Here is an 18,557-nt window from a genome sequence, read left to right as displayed (position 1 = left end):
TGTTGTAAAGAGGCAGAGTTTCCCATTCCTGCAGCTTCAAAAGGCTTAGGTCAAACCCTGACAAAGTAACCAAGGCAACATTGCAAGAGAAAATCTTCAAAGGGACCATTATTTCAAAAAAGTGCCGCAAGCAGACTCATCCATCAATCTCCACATTGGGGGTAAACATTTCCAAGTTTATTCTATGAATAAATTGCAAGACAGAACTCACAGCTCCAAAAGCATCATGATAAAATACAGAGATGTCAAAAAATTTAGAGCCGCGATCGGGCTCCTGGCTAAAGTATTTTTTGACAAACAAACAAACCCTGGGACTTCCTGCAGGGGGAGTAGATGTAAATGAAGCCTGACAGTGGCGGCTGCGTGGAGTGTGTGTGATCTGCTGGGAGACTGATGACAGGTTCTGGGCCATTTGCTGCTGTGTTAATGCTAAGCAGCAAGTCCACCCCTGGGGCTGTGTGAGGAAGAAGCTGGAGCTCAGAGGGTTGATGGCTTTATAAATCACAGGCAAGCTGATGCCGAGAGAGCGTCCGCAGTGTGAATTAAACATTTACTCATGCCTGCGTGTGTGTGCAGCACACCCAAACACCAACCCATAAACATATTCATGCACATTTATACACACAGTTTCCTGAATTATTTTACACTTGACAAGCTGCAAAAGTCCCTGAAATAGCACTCAGGTCATCATGGGACACATTTTAAATGTGTTAACACCTTCAGGCAGCGTTGTCCTTGCGTACAAATTCTTACTCTAAGACCAGTCCATGTATTTCTGCAAATCATGGGTACTTATTTATTTACTCATTTACCATCCATCAAACAATACTGTCATTTTTTAAAAATTTCAGTCAAAGAATCACTGTGAAAATAGATGCCACATTTTTCGGTTGGAACAAAACATTGTACAGGCAACCACACACACGCAGATATGCACATAAATGCAACCGATCATGTGGAGACAGGCAGCCACCGTTCCCTACTCCGACACAAGCGGGGTCAGTTCTACACACACTCAACCACCAATGAAAGAGGATCCCCCAAAATTACCACTTTGCTGGAGCCTGGAGCAACCAGTGACTTCATGTCTGCAGCAGCTAGACTGATTCACTCACGTTCAACCCTCTTGACTCCCACCGCAGCCCAGAAAAACCATCAATAAACCAACTCACAGCACGTTCCTCTATCTGTTGAACATTTACACCGTCCCACATCCCATGCATACCCCACACACACTCACACATTTACTCGGCACCAGACCTGTTAGGAGAGTACATTGTGTTATCGGCGACAGATAAGGGAGGTCAGACGCAGATTCAAGCCAAACGACTCCATAAACACAGCTGAGCGGTCTGTTGCTGAGATAAAGGACGGATGGATTATTGGACAATTATCTGACAAACAAACAGCATTTGGAGACAAAATACTCGGTGATGGATCTTCAGAATAAACAAGCCAGAATCTGAGATCAGAGCTTTAGAGTTCTAATTCTAATTCAAGTGAAAATTCAAGCACTGAAAAGAGCTGAAAGAACACAGTAGAAAATGTGATCCGCCAACAGACTTTCATTGAAATAAATGAAAATATAAAAATACATTAAATATAATAGTGACCCAATTGGGAAAGGCACAGAGCTCATAAAATCCAGTCCTTAAAATGTGTAACGGTCGCCCAAGTCTGGATCTGGGTTTAGTGCCAGTTATTATGTCGGGCATGAGAGGCTAGGCTCCAGGCCACAGTGCTGATTGATCAATTCCTGGTGCTGGAGGCGCCTGGAAAACGCGCGTGCGTGTGTGCGAGTGTTTGAGTGTCTCCAAGCGTGTGGCTAATGAATTACAGCCTTGACAGGTCAGGTTTAGCCCAGGGGTGGGGAGCAGATAAAAAGGAAGACCATAATTCTCCCTCATCCGCATAGACGAAAAGTCAAAACAGAAGATACAATGTCAAAGTTGTTGCTCTTATCGCCGTGTTTGCTTGAATAACGTGATTTTAATGTGGACAATAAGTTTAGAAGGTTTGAACTTCTTGGCTCTCTCCTGACTCCAGCTTAAAAAAAACCCACTTATATAGTCTAAAAAGTGATTACAATGCTCTGCCTCTTAATGAAATTCTTGAAATTAATTTCAAATTAAATCGAAAAGTACTTCAAATTATTAATGATAGCAGTCAGGACAAGATGTTTCCTCTGAGGTCTACAAATAGTGGCACCATTATTGTCAGACAGATCCATATTGTAAGGATCTTTACACTTAGCATCCCCTTCACGATCATACCTTGAAAAAGACATATAATTCTTCTCTGTGTATAACAGAGCCTATTGAAGAACTAGTAACTCTGAAACACAGGGCGAAAACACCAAAGACAATGTCTGAGTGGAGCTGATCAGTGAGTGAACATCACCCTCTGGTGGTAGGAAAATGAAGCCATCTTTAAAGGTGTGTCGGGACTCACCACAGGTGTAGATGACACTGAGGTACTTCCTGGTGCCAGAGTAACACGGATCTCCAAAGTCTCTGGTGGAGGCTCGAACCAGACAGCTTTTCTTTCCCTGACAGCGGGCGGTCAGGACCTGCAGAGCCACAGACGACTGGCAGTCTGACAGACAGACAGACAGACAGACAGACACATTAGACAGATGAAAAGTAATATATTTTACCTAATTATTACAAGAGACTGAAGATTCTTTCTTAAAACCTCAAACAAATGAGTTACTACATGTCCTGTGAAACACTGAGTCTTTTGGTACCATTTTAAAATAGTTGGAAATGATCATGTAATTACAGGACCTATAAAATGAGGCAATTTGCATATTTCCAGTATCATGTCTTTTATCTTATTACATATTGATTGAATGATTAATTCTCCTGGTGTGATGTTTTAAGACGCAAAGATTTGGGTTTTGCCATGAGCCTTGTTTGTTTTATGCCATTTATAGTTCTTTAATCAACATGGCAGACAGACAACCAATGAATTAATCAGAAGTTTATACTGCAGCTGCCCTCTCCCAGGGAAAATTGTCATCCAATTACAAAGCATCATCAGAACCAGAGTTTGACTAACTTTAGATATACTGAATGTTCATATTACATGAGTCTCTCACTGCTTTGCTGTAGAGTGTTTGATGGACAAGAAGCACTTCAAGCACAAAAAGACTACATGAGTCTCTGTCAGCTACAACACACACACACACACACAGTTTGATGAGAGCAAGGGGACATCTCACACACTCCTTCCCATAAAGGCTTTCTCAGCTCCCATGGTGGAGCCTCTGTCCACATCAGATTCACACACAGAAACCTTACTGGGGCCTCACATTGTCTAAAGGATACCTGATACAACATATGTGTGTGTGTGTGTCAGAGTGTTTGTATATGGAGACCAGACAGCGTAATGGATGTGGCTCTCACACATCATCACTAAGCACCCGCCCGCTCCTCCAGACCCTCTGTACTGCAGCTCTCATCCTGTGTGGAGCGTGGATGGACAGATGAGGCTCTTCTCTTTCCTCTTTCCGCTCTCACTTCCTTCCTCTTTCACATTAATAAGGGGACCACAGAGGATGATAAACTCACCCGCTATGCTCGCAAACTGTACGATTAACTTTGTAGAGCTCATAAAGCCCGGTTTACAATACTATATTTTTACAAACATAATTTTTAGGTAGGGCTACAACAAAGAATTTTTATCAGTATTGATTCATCTGCTGATTATTGTGGGATTAAAGGCACTGCTGAAACTCTGTTAACCAAACTTGAACAATGGCGCTCCTCTTAATGAATTGCATAATACTAGTGGAATCGGTATTCTATGTTCCCCCTCATGAACTTCAGCGACACAACAAATTGAAGTGTTAGAAACACTGATAAAGTCGGAAGAAGCTCCTGCTGAGTCTTGTGGGAATGTGGATGGACCGGGGTTCCACATGGGTGCATCCCAGGCCCCCACGGTCCATCTAACCCCTAAAAACAACACAAGGAGATGAGGCCTTTGAAAGTGGACACTTTGCTCTTGCACTGTCTGCCCTGGTGGGCCCCAAAGACAGAGAGACATATCAGAGAGGTAGAGGTGACAGGCTGGTTAAGGGTTGGCTCACACGTCAAAAGGCCAAAACAAATTATGGCACAGGTCAAAGGGCAAATGTCCCAGTCGGGAAGTGAAAGAGGGCAATCCAGTAGTCATGAACAGTGTCAACATTGTGAATTCACTGAATGCTCCATAACTGTGCAGTCCTGCCTTATTGGATTCCAACAATCATAATCAAAGGCCACACTTTTCTCCTGATGATTGTGTTTGTAGTGGAACTGGATCAAAGACAAAGCTGATTAAGAATGTGAACCTCAATGTCTGTACATTTGGACACGGTTCGAAGGGGCAACCGGACACTCCCCAGCTGGAGCCGACACACTGGAATTCCCAACCAGGATGCAGTGTGGGAACCAGTGAGTGTAACCGGATAAGGAGTCAGACACCTCAAAGGTTAGACAGACCGCACCGTTGCTTAAAACACATGTGGACTCGCTGATGAGGAAAATGTACAACCTTGCCTAATTTGCAACAATTGTTTGAGAATTCAGTGGAGATGTCTGAAAGGTGGCGTTTCCACTGGACTGGAATACAATATAACCCACAAAAATACAGCATGTGTAACAGAAAGGTGGTTGATATCAGTGTAATCAGAATGAATGTTAGAGTGTTAAAGTGAGATAAAATGTGTGTTCTTACATGTGGTAAATAAAATTGCTTCAGTACCAGTGTGCATCTATGGGGTGACAGTGAGAAACAATCTAACTTGAGCGTTGTCTTGCATCACATGCTGGACTGCATCCCGAGGACAGGACTGAAGTATCAGCATTGTACCCGAACCAAGGAAGCACTGAATGTAAGAGCTTGTTATCCCTCTCAGCTGATAATCCTCTGATCACAGACATACTGTAAAAACCGACGAGATTAGGGCTGCAACTTATATTTAATCATTTTAATTAGAGAATCATTTTGTCTACAAAATGTTCAAATTGTTTTTTTCAACCAACAGCCCAAAAAATAAAGATCATCTTTATGATCTATATTGATGATCATCATATATGATAAAAAAAGAAAAAAACCATAAAATAATTCTATTTGACAAGCTGGGAGCAACAAATGTTTGGCATTTTTGCTTACACTATTATTAAAATGTTTAATTAATCATCAAAAATGGTCCTTAATTGTTAGGCTTTCAACAAATCAATTAATCGACTAATGAGAACAGCTCTAAATCACATATAACTTCCTATTTCAAATCAAGTTTGAAGGCCAAAAAAAAGTCTGTTTCATCCATTTTTCTACTCAAAATGCCATTTCACCGTCTACAGATCTGTGTATGTATCTATATTAGCATCTATGTGCTGATGCTGTAGCTCAGTAGCCTCCTGGTCCGCCTGATGTGCTTCAATCTGCCCTCCCTCTCTGTTTTCCTCCCCAGAGGGCTCGTTTAAGCCTGTGTGCGACGCTGAAAACTTTCCTCTCTGACAAGGGAGCCCACTGACAGACAGGCCCCCATTAGCTGCAGCTTTGATTCCGTGACTGGGTGATTAGTAGAGCAGGGGGCCCGCGGAGGAACGGGTGGGGCTGGAGGGTTCCAGAGAAAGATGGAGACTTCTATAGACAAGAGGATGGACACACACATTTACTCTTTGTCCGCTGGCTCTCCGTGGATGTATGGGCACACACATACACACAGCATTTCTATGCAGTTTAAAAGAGCATTCCCCAGGGTCTGACCTCCTCTGGCTCTCATTAGTGGCTTTAACACAGACAGACAGGCATACAACACACACACACACACACACAGACACACACACAGATGGGAATAGGCATGAATAACCCCTGATACCACTAACCTTTACCCTCAACCACCTCAGAGCCTGTGCACCCACCTTCTAGCCCTCACACGCCCGACAAGGACAGGCCTATGGTTCAGAAGAGAGGGTCCACAGTCAAGAGCAGCAGAGACTTGAGGGAAAAGGGAGGAGTTTCCAGGGGGGCAGTTTCCTGGACAGACACTAAAACGTATTCTCACTCATGGCTGATCACAGACTGAGATCACATACTAAGAGCCGCTCACAAAAAAACCTTTTTTCTTTATGATCTACATTTGTTTGCCCACATCTTCTTTGAGTGCTGTAAAGCAGAGCACTAAGGTCGAGGAACCTTCTGCTAATGTCTTTCTTCTCTGTCTTGCATGCATTTGAAGTGTGTGTGTGTTGATGTGCCGCCCTGTACCAGCAGCACCTTGTTGCTGCTCAGCTGCTTTTCTGACACATCAGTCATCCACCATACGTCCAACATTCTGCCTCCCTCGAAACCAGCATCAGCCTTGGCTTGTGTCCTCACCACCACTTCCACGGAATCATTGTTTTGATGCCACAATTTCAGAAAGCAATAGCGTTACGATAATATCATGAAACCGTTGAGTTTTACTTGTCACAAAGCCCTTTTATTAAGATTAATGTTGGGTGAATGCATTGTGGGTGCAGTATATGCAGGTGGACTGAATGCCGAACTACTTCATAGGAGCACTTGCGTGTGCGACTCGGACATAAAAACACACCTCTGAGCACACAAAGATCCAAACTAACAAGCCCACCTACTAACACACACACACACACACACACACACACACACACACACACACACACACAAAGATACAGTACATCCTTTCCCAGAAATTTCTCGCAGCAACGCTCCATAACAATCCTCCAGGTATTCCACCCACGCACACCTTTCCTGGAATTTCCAAGACAATGGGCGGACAAACAAGTCAAAAGTACTCCTCTCCTCTCCCACTCTGACTCACCTCGGTACGTATCATTTGATAGGGAGGCTTAAGTCATTGTTATGGGATTAAAAGTCTTTGTATGAGACAGAAGTGACTTTCAGATGCCGTGATAGGGGGAGTGGACCTGCACACGCCGAGCACTTTCTGTGAATGCCATTGATGAATTTGAGACCACTCTCCCACACATTTACTGTAAATGGTCTATTCACTTCAGCAGGGTCTCATTTTACTGGAACACAGTGAATCCAAGTATAACAGCATTGCTGAAGTTATTTCCAGCCTTTAAGTGTCCAGCAGAACAAACATATTTAGCTTTGTTTGCAAGTTGATAGCAGGCTATTTCTAGAGTCAGAGGCACATGGTACCAAAACAGTCAACCCTTCGCACGTGTGGCATCACTCACAACACAGTACCTGATCTATTCAAATGCCACATCTGAATTTCAATCAGTACTGAGTGGTGGTAAGCCTTGCATGAACTTATTATCCTGGAAAATGTTTGCAGGAACATTTAAAGCTCTCTAGAGATGGAATACAAACATCAAGGATGTTACTTTAGAGAAGTTAAGTAGGAAAACTAGTCACCAACAAGTGTTCAAGTGAAATGTGTCGAGTATTGCTATGGTTGGACTGCAGATTATCTTTCAGGATATGTTTAATCACACAGAACTGTACATTTCATCTAAGCAACCAAACAACCAAAACAACACTGACATCCTGCTACTTATCTGCTCTGCATGCATCAAAGTCTGAGATGAATGCCGATAGAGTTACAGTGAAGCAGCTTGCAGCCTAACAACTGGAGCGGTCTTCTAAAAGCCAAACGTTAAATTTGGACTGCAGCTGTGCACGCTTGGCTTTTTAAAGCTGCTGATCGTATGAGCTTACAGTTTGAAACATCTCGCTGTGGGCCTTGTTTGAAGCATGTACTCAAAAGTGAAAGCGCAGTGGTCTTCAAAAAAAAAAAAATGCAGTCAGAGGACGCTGCATGCCAAGCATGGGGGGCTATTTAGATGTCAAGAGGTGTCTGTGATGGTAATGGGGCAGATGAGAGAGGAGGGCTGAAGCAGGCCTCTTTGCTTTGAGGATCCTCCATCGCCGCCAAGACCTGTCCAACTCCACCACTCCCACCCAACCAAAACCAAGCAGCAGACAGGATCAAAGAGGTCTTGCTTTTGTGCGCACATGCCTCTGTGTGCACTTGTTGTTGTCTTTTATATTTTTCCAGGACTTTGGACGTCCTAGATAGCTGCTCTCCGTGGTGGCCAATGGAAAGCAGACTTCACAAGCTGAATTCAGTTTGTAGACTAAAAAAAGCACCTCTAAAAGTTGATTTTCAGCAAGCTACAAGAAAGAAAAATACTACTACTAAGAAAAATCTACCTTTATTTTGAAAGAGACTGGTGTTGAATTGCACCCCGAGTCTAACAATAAAAAAGAAACAGAAGATGTAAGGGGATTGTTTGTAGGGAAAATAAGCTGCCATATACTGTAATATCTTTCTAACTGGCATTATGCACAGTTCACCTGGGCAGGCGCAGCCAGCTGTGTGACTTCAGCTGTTGATCTCACACCTCAGGCAGCGGTGAGGTTGCCAGGACGGTGCGGTTTAGGAGATTACGACACTCTACTACCTTGTTGACACATTTAAACACACATTTAAAGAGACATAAAATCACAATAGGTATAAAACAAACTTGCCCATGATGCAACTGCCAAACCCAATTATTCAGACATGTAGAGCTGCAAACACACACACACACACACACACACACGCGTGTGTGCGTGGCACAATACCACCTTGGATGGGAGGGCAAAATGAGAGGAGAAAGCATTTAAAAATAATTAACGGTGTGTGCCTGACCTGTCACTCAAGACACCCTCACTTCCTGCTCCTGGTGACATGGGAGCCACATCAAAGACGGAGCTGAGAGGGAAAATCCCACTAGGGCACTGCTAGACTGCCTGCAACAGCCTGAGGAGGTGTTTGTGGGTGGTTGAAATGTGTACACATATATGTCTGTGTGTCCGTGATAGAGGGACAGAACATCAAGCTGTATAACGGGTGAGCAGGAACAACAAGGCGTTTGTGTACGTCTGAGTGTGCCGTTGATTGTGAGGTGAAGGTTAACATGTGATTTGACAGTAAATACTACCGCTCCTCTGCTCTAATCTGGCCTTTGTACAGCTACAACAGTAGAGTCCATTTTCCATCAGGGCTGGAGAAACTCAGCTACTGTATTTAATCCCGACTCTGAAACCAGATATCAGGCCAGTCCTGTCTCACCCGCTACACCTACCTGTCGCACATTCCTGGTCCACCTGCATAAGGAAGGACTGGCTGAGGTTGCTTAAAAGCAGCCCTCAGTGCTCAGATAGAATACAATAACACACACACACAGATGCATACAGACTCACACAATGCCATTCTTTATATCTGTCTCTGATTACCTGGTGACTGACGCCTGTGTCAGCCTTTCAACCTCATCCTGTCACCTCTGTCATAAAGACGGTAGCTCACACAGACACCCCAGCAAACTCACACCGGATCGGTCCGGAGTACATTGTTCCCTCACAGCTTTATACAGGCCACACACACACACATACACACACCACAATTTGCACTTGCTCGGGCTACTTATTTACAAGCGCAAACCTCAGTGTCCATTTCCTTCTATATATTAACGAAACAAAGCAAAATAAATGAGCTGCCCAGCAAAGAGGCCAGGGCCACCACGGTAGCTATGGTTAAACTAATACTTGTCATGGATCCAAGCTTAGAGTCATTAACATTCCCCTAAACAAGGGCGAGGATACATCTGGATATCCCATGCACTCACACACACACGTACACACACACACACACACTTGGAGGGAACTCAATACTGTCCCTTTTCTACGAGCCAAACTCAGTGCTTTGGATGACAGAGACACCTGATCTACATTCCACCCCAATTCCCCTGGCAATGTGTGTGTGTGCGCACCTACCCGAGCTTGAGTGCCGGTTTTATATATCTCAGCATGCTTTTCTAACAAGATGAAGAAATGCTAAATGATGATCTGTTTCCAGAAGTTAAATCAGTGTAAACAGATGACATCAATGACGGGTGTGACAAGCCGCTGTTTGTTTAAGAGCTTCTGAAGCAAAGTAGCTGTAGAGGAATTAGAAAATCTTCTAAATCACAAGAGTCTCTCTCAAGACAATATCACCAGAGTTAAAGAAAGCTAATGAAGGAGAGATTCAACATGAGCCTGGCAGTGTTTGTAGTTGTGGCTCAGAGGTATTCAAGTGCTGACGTGTAAAACTCATCGGTAAAAATGTTTCCTTTCCCCCACGCACCGATGTTACATGCATAATGGCGCCTTTGCTCTGACAAATCAAAGCCCAGAATGACCTGAAGCCCAACTCTCCCATATCATTAACATGTATAAGAACATTAGCAGGACAAGGAGACTCATTTTAACAACATGCAAAAGCAAGAAGACTTGATTTGCATTCCCAGCTTGTGTCTTCATGTCACTTCATTCCGCTCCTGACCTCAGGCTGACACCAAGACTCATGCTACGAATTGAGCGAATGATAATAATGTCAAGCATTATTGATGTCAATATGATTATCACCCCTTGCTCACACTCTCAAGAGGAAGGTCACTACAAAACAGCACTGTTGGCCCTGATAGGAATACACAGTTTCTTTCAGCACCAGAAACGAGGAATGGGTCACACTATCTATTTGTAATTGTATTACTAAGTTTGTGTGTAATACTTTAATAATACTGTAAACTGGACTTTACTGTTACATGTGACTGACAGTCGGGATTTTTAAATATTTAATCTCAATATGAAAGCTTGTGTGTGTTCTGTATCCAGTTTAAATCTATCCTTTGGTAGATCAGCCACTCAACTATCTTGCTACCCCCCGTGTGAGAGAGAGAAGGCGCCTCACCTACTGACGGGGCCCTCCTGTGGTGCAAGGGACACTCCAGGGTGCCCTGTTGAGTTCGGCCAAACATGGCGGAGTAAACAGCGATCTGCATACCCCGCTTGCAGCTCAGCCTCATCCTCTCGTCCTCGCAGACCACCTTACTCTTGTACTCGTCTGAAGATAGAGAGAGAGAGAGAGGATGCAGAATGTTACACATAAAAAACAAAAGCCTACCTCGTGTCTTGCCTTATCAACACGTTGGGTCTTTTTCAAAAATACATTTTGTGAAGTAAACATTTTTCCCACTTTTTATCTGATCAAACTTCTGTAGAGCAGCGTTGAATAAGCACGGAAAACAGAGGCCTGACAAAAGCTTTCATGCAAAAACAGAGGCAGAGTTGCTCAGTGGACATGTAGAGCCATGCAGAGGCATTCCTCACACACATCCAGCCACAGTGACCTGTGACAGCCACAGCAGCTCCACTGGCCAGCAAATAAAAACACAACAGCAGCCGTTTCTACATCCATGTGGGGAGTGGAACAGGAATGCAGAAGGAAGAGAGAGGAAGAGAGCAGAGAAAAGGGGCAGGACTGGTTAGCTGTATCTCTTGGTGATGGATTCACCCTTGTTCGCTCTGACTCCCTCCCTTTCTCTCTCACTTCCTCTACCCTCCATCCACCTCTCCTTTCAGAGGCAGTGACACCTGCCCGTTGCACCTCACTAACACCCCAAGCAGCCTTTCTCCTTTCCCCTGAGAAGTCATTGGTTAAGTGACAGTGAACAAAGAGCTGTTGATTGGCCCCGGGGTCCAGTGGAGAAAGAAAAAGTGGGGAGGGCAGGGGGATCAGTGGATTAATGCCCACTTCTGGTCACTCTAGTGTGAACTGTTGCACAGCTCAGTGCGGCTCGGCTCAGCACAGCACTGAGCCATGAATGAAGACGAGAATCTGGGTGGGATTACTGCACTGTTGTGGCTCCCCTCCGGAGTGATACTCTTAGTTTCCTAGCTCACAGAGAGAGGGAAGGAAAGGGATGAAGGGAGAGGCATGCAAGGAGTTTTTTTTTTTCTTTTAAATGAAGCAGGAAAGACTCATATAGATGCTGTGACAGTTAATTTATTGTGGAACGTACTGCAAAATATGATGATTGAAATTGATGAAAGAAATTGGTTAAATAAGAGGTAAACGCTAAAATATATGGCTGACAAAATTCCAGAGTTTTCTTACGGTCAACAAATCCCATGAAAATACCAAATGCAATGAAATGATCCTAATAGCAAGTACTGCCTCTGCAGACAAAGCCCTGCTTAAGTTATTCCACCATTACTGTTGTTAAAACACATAATTCAGCCACATTTGTGCTCTAGATGACACGATTCTTCATAATGACGAACATGGAAGGTAGTTTTTTGAGTCAATTGCACATATATCACCTTGGTGCCTTTAATACTCACTACAGTCCCTGACAAAAGTCTTGTCGCTTACCGAAGTTGTTGGAACAACAAATAATAACTTGACTTGGCCAATCCTGGAGCACCTTGACCTTCTTGATACAAAACCTTATTTTGGTACAATACACATAATCCAGAGGCCTTTGCCTTTCATATAAGCCTACAAGTCAAGTTATTATTTGTTGTTCCAACAACTTCGGTAAGCGACAAGACTTTTGTCAGGGACTGTACTGCACCGGGTATGTGTTAATCCACAGTTTAAAATAGTCCCCAACAAGTACATTATTTTGTCCAGTTTGAGTAACCTTTGCCAAAAACCACAGTGCCCAGCTGTCAAAAAATGTATTAGTCTTTTAAAGCTATTTTAGATCTTCAGTAGGAGCCAGTAGCTTTAGGCTGAGTGACACAGATTGAGTTGGTTTTGGTGGGAAGAAAAAACAACCCCAAACTTTATCCTTCAATTACCTTAATATAGTTTAGTGGAACACACTTGAATGAGCAAAACATGACAGAACATGTATATATATTGTTATAGAATGCATTTAAAGTCAATGTTAGGAGCAGACTGATCAAACAGATCAGACATTTATCACAACTTACTTACATTCCTCTGTCCTATTTCAGCATCTTGCTTTGCTGCCTGATACTGGGATACAAGTGGTTTTGTTTTTTTTTGGTAAATTTTCTGCCTGATGTGCATGATGCACAATCTTAAAAAGCTTAAAAGCTATGTTCAGTTAGAAATATGCCTGCACTTACTGCACATATACAGAATATTACATGGAATTGGCTAATAGTTGAAAGGAGGGTGTTCACTACAAAGCAACACTTCTCCTAACTTCTCCTAATAATGTGATACTTTATAAACTGCTACAGGGCAGACCTACGGTTGATCAGTTAAATAATTACCTCTAAAACTTCAGCTGTACAAAATTTAAAAAAAAAAAGAATGTGGATTTCCTTTGACTGCTGATGTGTATTTCAGTTTTCCATGCAAATGATGTGACCCCAACTCTGGTGTATTTGACTGAATGTGAAGGTGTGTGAGAAAAGAGAGGAAAAAAAAGTGTCTCGGCATAGAGAGGGACAGATATGTGTCACTGTCCGGATTTGAGGCGATGAGGGACTTACTAGGTCTGCATTTGTACCAGACAATGAGGTATTTACTGCTGCCAGGACACTGGTCTGCCCCAAACACGCGGCTGTTGACAAGGACCTGACAGCTCCTTCTGTCTTGGCACTCGTCCAGCATTTTCTAAAGAAGGAAAGAGTGACAGAGAGCGGGAGAAGACCAAAGAGAGGTTTAGAGGGAGGACAATAAGCCAGCGATGGTGAGACCAGCGGCAGGCAAACCTAAAACCACTTCAAACAGGCTGCTTATGGCCATGGGAATATGGAGGAGAGGAGCAGGTAAGAGAAAAAAGAAAATGGGAGAAAGAAATCTCTGGAAAGCTCCACTCCACTCATTTCCTGGCATCGTTTTGCTTCTCTAGTTTCATCTTCTTTAGCCGGCTGTAACCCAGGTGAGCACATTCCAGCACAATACATTCTCCCGTACTGAAATCCCACTCGCTGGAGGAAAGACTGAATGGATCCTGTTCAGAGCCTCCCCTCCAATTTTATATAAAGGGGAGGCATTTGTTACAATGGATCATGGAATGCAGTGGGGAAAATAAGGGATGTCTATGTATTTACCCCTAAAACACACCATCCTCATTATGAGGATAATAATGGAGACTTCAACTTGGAAAAACCAACAATAAAAACTAACACAAACTGTTCTATCAAAATATTTGGGTGGTTTTAAAAAACATGTGTATATATTCTTGACCTGAAGATTTACATCTCTAGTGGGAAGGAATGGGCTTGGGCTGCCATGAAATCAGTAAGTATTGAGAGATGAGGCACATTCTTGGTTTTGGTTTTTTTTGTGAGCTTTTTAAAAAATGAAACAAGATAAAAAAAAATGGATCCAGCAAAAAATAACCAGGGATTTATAGATCTTTGTATCACATGTCAATAAAGGAACAAAATGTTTGCATTCATTAGTACGACACTGATAAATGCTGCTGACATATTTTCAATGTGAGGATTACTTGGAAAAGTGAAACAATTAGTCAAATAACTAATTACTAGACTGACATAAAATCAACCTTCAACAATTTTTATAATCCATTAATAATGAATGAGGAATTTATCAAGTAAAAATGATACATGACATGAAACATTTGTTTATTACAGCTTCTCAAATGCAATGATTTGTTTTGCTGGTTTTTGTTGGTGACAAAAAATAAATGAAAAAAAAGATGTAGGGTATTTATGTACGCATGTTTCATAGATTAGAAAATGAATTAAAAAAGCAATCACCAGATTAACAGAAACTGAAAATTATCATTGCTGCACCATGTTGGGATAAGCTTGAACTGAGCGTTTTCATATGGAGACATTCATGCTGCAATTCCAACAAACCGAGGGTCACGAACAGGTGGTACAATGGGATTCTTCAGGGTTGTACTAATGTGGGTGGCACAGCAGTCAGTCATTCTCTCACTTCAACACAATGCACTCTCTGTGTCTGTGCATTCATGGCTGTCCTGTCTATTATGGAAACGGAGGGTGTTCGACGCTAGAAGGCAGGGGGACTAAGAATAAACCAAACAACGGCATGAATGCCGAACAGGATATGTTTGTGTGTGTTTGTATGGGTGCTGCAAAGCGGGGGTTCTAGTCCAGCCGCATCCCAATTTATGAGAGGATGCTAAGGCAAAGACCCCATGAAATCGCTTTGTGTCATGGGAACATACAAGCCAGCTTCCTCTTTAGAGAGTGTAATTTGCCGGAAAACGTCCTCACAAAGCATTACATAATCAGTGATCCTCCAAAATATAACCCTTGGCCGATTTGACCATTTTGCGGGACGCTTTCTCTCCGCAGAAGGTTCTACAGCCCAAAAGTGAGTGTGTGTGACTGTGTGTGTGACAAGAGGGAGGAACGGGATGGAAAAAGAAGATGATATCCAGTTCTGTGACAGGTGGGAGATATTGGGAATTAATTCAACAGAGCTGAACAAAGGCTTAGGAAACTATTTCTTGAAAAACATGAAGAAAAGTAACCAAAGTGATGACAAACTGACCATGATACAAAACATAATCAGGAAATATGCGAGCTTTGTTATTTACCTGCAGTGCAGTGGACACAGAGCAATATCGATCATCCTCCCGAGCGTTATAAGAGCTTAGGAGGGCCTGGTAGGTCTGAGGGCACTGTAGGGGGTCAGAGGCGCCTCTCCTTCCGTAGAAAGCTGATTGGATGGTGATGGTGGTGCGTGGTGGGCAGCGAACGGACAAGAAGTCTCCGTCACAGGCCTGCTCGGTGTAGTTCCTCAACACTTTGGACAAGTAACCTGTGAGACAGAAAAAAAGCCAAAGCAGCCATTACCTCAGACACTTTCTCTACCACTGCACCATTCTTGATATTGCACATTGCAGCCCTGTAGCATGATTTGCATCTGCATTATACATGCAGTACACGCATCCTTAAGCTGTTTCATTTAATTTCACTGGAACCATTGAGGAGGAAAATGCTTATTTAACAGATAAAAGCTGCTACCAGTGTTTTTGCATTGCCCGAGCTAAATCACCACCTCATTTCATGCTACTCTCTCATGCAGTGATCTTTTTTTGTTCAATAATGGAGTGTTTCCATGGGCTTTTGGAAGTGCTGCATATCAGCAAGCCCTGACAGATCACCACTTACATCTAAAAGACGCCTCCAGGCCTAGAATACCGCTCCAACACAGAGAAGGTAAAGCCTTATCTTATTTAGCTGTTAGCGTCAGCCCTCCAGTCCTGGCCATAGAACATACTCTTATGTTTAATATTAAAAAATAACTGCCAAGGATGGTTTTTAAAGCCTGACATTATTGCACTATTAGACAAGGATACAGCGCATATATACCTACTTACTGAACTTTTTCCAGAGATTTGCAACAGAGTTATGAGAGCATTTTGAGGCATTGCTATCTCAAATGACGCCAGGCTGTGTGATGGTCTGCTTATTTTTGCATTTAAAAAAACACCAACTTAAGAGCCATGTGCTTCAGATAAACGTCTTAAGTTTCTGGCAATTTCTGGCAGTTTGCATGTTATTCAGTTGCCAGTTACCATGTTTACTTGCACCAAACCACCAGCTGGTATCAAGACTGTGAATAGAAACGTTACATAATCCGTTTCACGGAACAAGCACCACGTGAACTTCCATTTTAACCTTGGAGGCTGCTTCAAATCAAATAAAAGCTCTCAGACACTGCAGTCCCTCGGCTAACTCTACTTTCCCATTAAGAGTCTTTGAGAGCTGCCAGTCAGCCTGTCAGTCACACGGGATAACTGAACCCATCACAAAGCCACCATTAACATTCCAGCCTGTGAGAAGGAAAGCACAGATAAAGGAGGGAGCCGATCCCTGCGCCACTGTCATATAATGTCTTTCTGGACTTATCTGGACCATTTATGTGCTGGCTGTAGCAGAGGAGAAAACACTTTGCTTTACGTCTTGGCTTCTGCAATTTTCTGCACTTTGCTGCAAATCCTAGAATTCATAAACCTACCCTGATGAAGGCAAGATTGCTGAAAGCGTTTGGGAAAGCATGGGGTACTGAGTGTATTGTAAAAGTAAGATATTAACATTAAAGAAACCTAAAACAAATGAATTTCTCTACTTCCAAATGTGTCCAGGTAAAGATATCTAACTCATATTGGCACAATTTAGTCAACTTACATAGTAAAAATGCAGCTATTTCTACTTTTTAAACAACTGAAAACAACTTCCTAAGCGAGCTTAAGCTTCCCTCTAAGTGCTCTGCAAACACATTAACAGAGAAGTCAACACACACACAAGCTCACACACACTCACAAAGTTGACGCTCTGTGATTCAATTACCTTTATTTGGTTAGTGTTTGGTTGGGAAGAGGAAATAAACAGTGTTTTCTAACACACACATTAGAACGAGTGCACGTACACACATGGATACACACAGAACACACACATTGTCCCCTTATCACCATGGCCACAGTCAAAAGGAGGGAAGGGAAACGAGAGACATTCTCAGGCTTCAAAAGGTCAGGCTCACTCTAAATAGAGATGGTTATTAAACCACCATTGCTCACAGCAACAGGTTCCCACCTGTGGCTGGGTTGTGAAAATGGAGAACAGGTGCGCATTCAATCCTTTTTTAAGTTAATTCAGAGATTATTTGCATGCCATAGACCAGATTATAAGTGTGTGAACTAGAAACCAACCATGCTACCTTTTTTTTTATTACAGCTCAGATTTAATTACATTTTAATACTATTAATAACTACAATACCTGTTTTTAATTGCCTTAATTTATCTATTTTAATCCAAATTTAGTCATTTTGCTGTGTGTGCTCATGAAGGTGTTTGGATTTGAATGAAGAAAGTTTTTCTGTTTGTGCGACACCATGTGTGTGTACGCACCCCAATTGAACGTGAAAGGAGAACCTTTTTGATCTGAAGGCTGTCTGACACAGTATCCCGATTCCCTTGTGTGATTTAGAAGCTGCACTTATGGCGTCACTATTGAAATTTTGGTTCTCTCGCTCCAGTCTCTCAGCTAGTCTCTCCCCCCTCCACAGTAATCTCCCTCTCACTCACAGGTCTGTTCTGCCTGCCACATTCCACACGGGGTGAGAGGGAACCTGGCATTTCCCCTGGCAGCGGGACCACACACACACTCACATGCATACAAAACGTCAACACAAACAACGTGGTAGGAACAAGCCTCGCTGCTTGGCTCTCGAAGCCAGGGTGTGTGGTGTTGGTGTAACAGTATCACATTATTAGGGCTGGTTCTTGGCAAAGCGCCACTGCCATGAGAGACCACGAGTTTGCGCAGCCCTCCAGTTCACCGAGCCTCGGGTACAGCAGCGTAACCATGGAAACCGACGAGGTTATGAAGAGGGTGAAACAGAGAGGTCTGAAGATAGATGATTAAATTCGCACAGGCCACTCGGAGGAGGAGTTTCTTCAGAGAGGGATTGTTAAGCAACAGTCTAAGCACCACAAACACACCGATACGCCTTCCTCCACCCTACAAAGTGGGACTACGGGTGAACGCAAACAGATTATCTCACACAAACCCTCAGGTGCTTTCCAAAGAATCCATTTCTCTTTTTCACCATCCCACCCTCCTCCCACTGTCTCTGTCTTCCTCAGGATCGTCACTATTGTTCCCTTCACGCTACCTGTTGACTGAGGCCTCCTTTCAAGGCCAACAAAATCAGGCGGGGTTAAGGCACCTGTGTAAACCGCCCAGCCAATGACAGGTGTCCCTCAGAGGCAGAAGG

At 43.1% G+C, this 18,557-nt stretch overlaps 1 protein-coding gene across 1 annotated transcript in view; it reads right to left on the bottom strand.

Annotated features, from left to right (window-relative positions):
- The window catches only part of LOC139218085 (protein eva-1 homolog A), a 66,489-nt gene that overhangs the window by 31,883 nt on the left and 16,049 nt on the right, over positions 1-18,557 (bottom strand). Inside the window, exons 2-5 of the mRNA XM_070849620.1 lie at positions 15,372-15,595; positions 13,324-13,447; positions 10,763-10,915; positions 2,452-2,595 (exon numbers count right to left, since the gene is read on the bottom strand). Of these exons, the coding sequence (XP_070705721.1) occupies positions 2,452-2,595; positions 10,763-10,915; positions 13,324-13,447; positions 15,372-15,595 (645 nt within the window). The remainder of the gene's footprint in view (positions 1-2,451; positions 2,596-10,762; positions 10,916-13,323; positions 13,448-15,371; positions 15,596-18,557) is intronic.

This window comes from Pempheris klunzingeri, chromosome 18 (genome assembly GCF_042242105.1).
Source record: "Pempheris klunzingeri isolate RE-2024b chromosome 18, fPemKlu1.hap1, whole genome shotgun sequence".
Taxonomy (NCBI): Eukaryota; Metazoa; Chordata; class Actinopteri; order Acropomatiformes; family Pempheridae; genus Pempheris; species Pempheris klunzingeri.
Note: the sequence above shows the minus strand (reverse complement) of the source record. Positions and strands in the feature narration are given on the sequence as shown.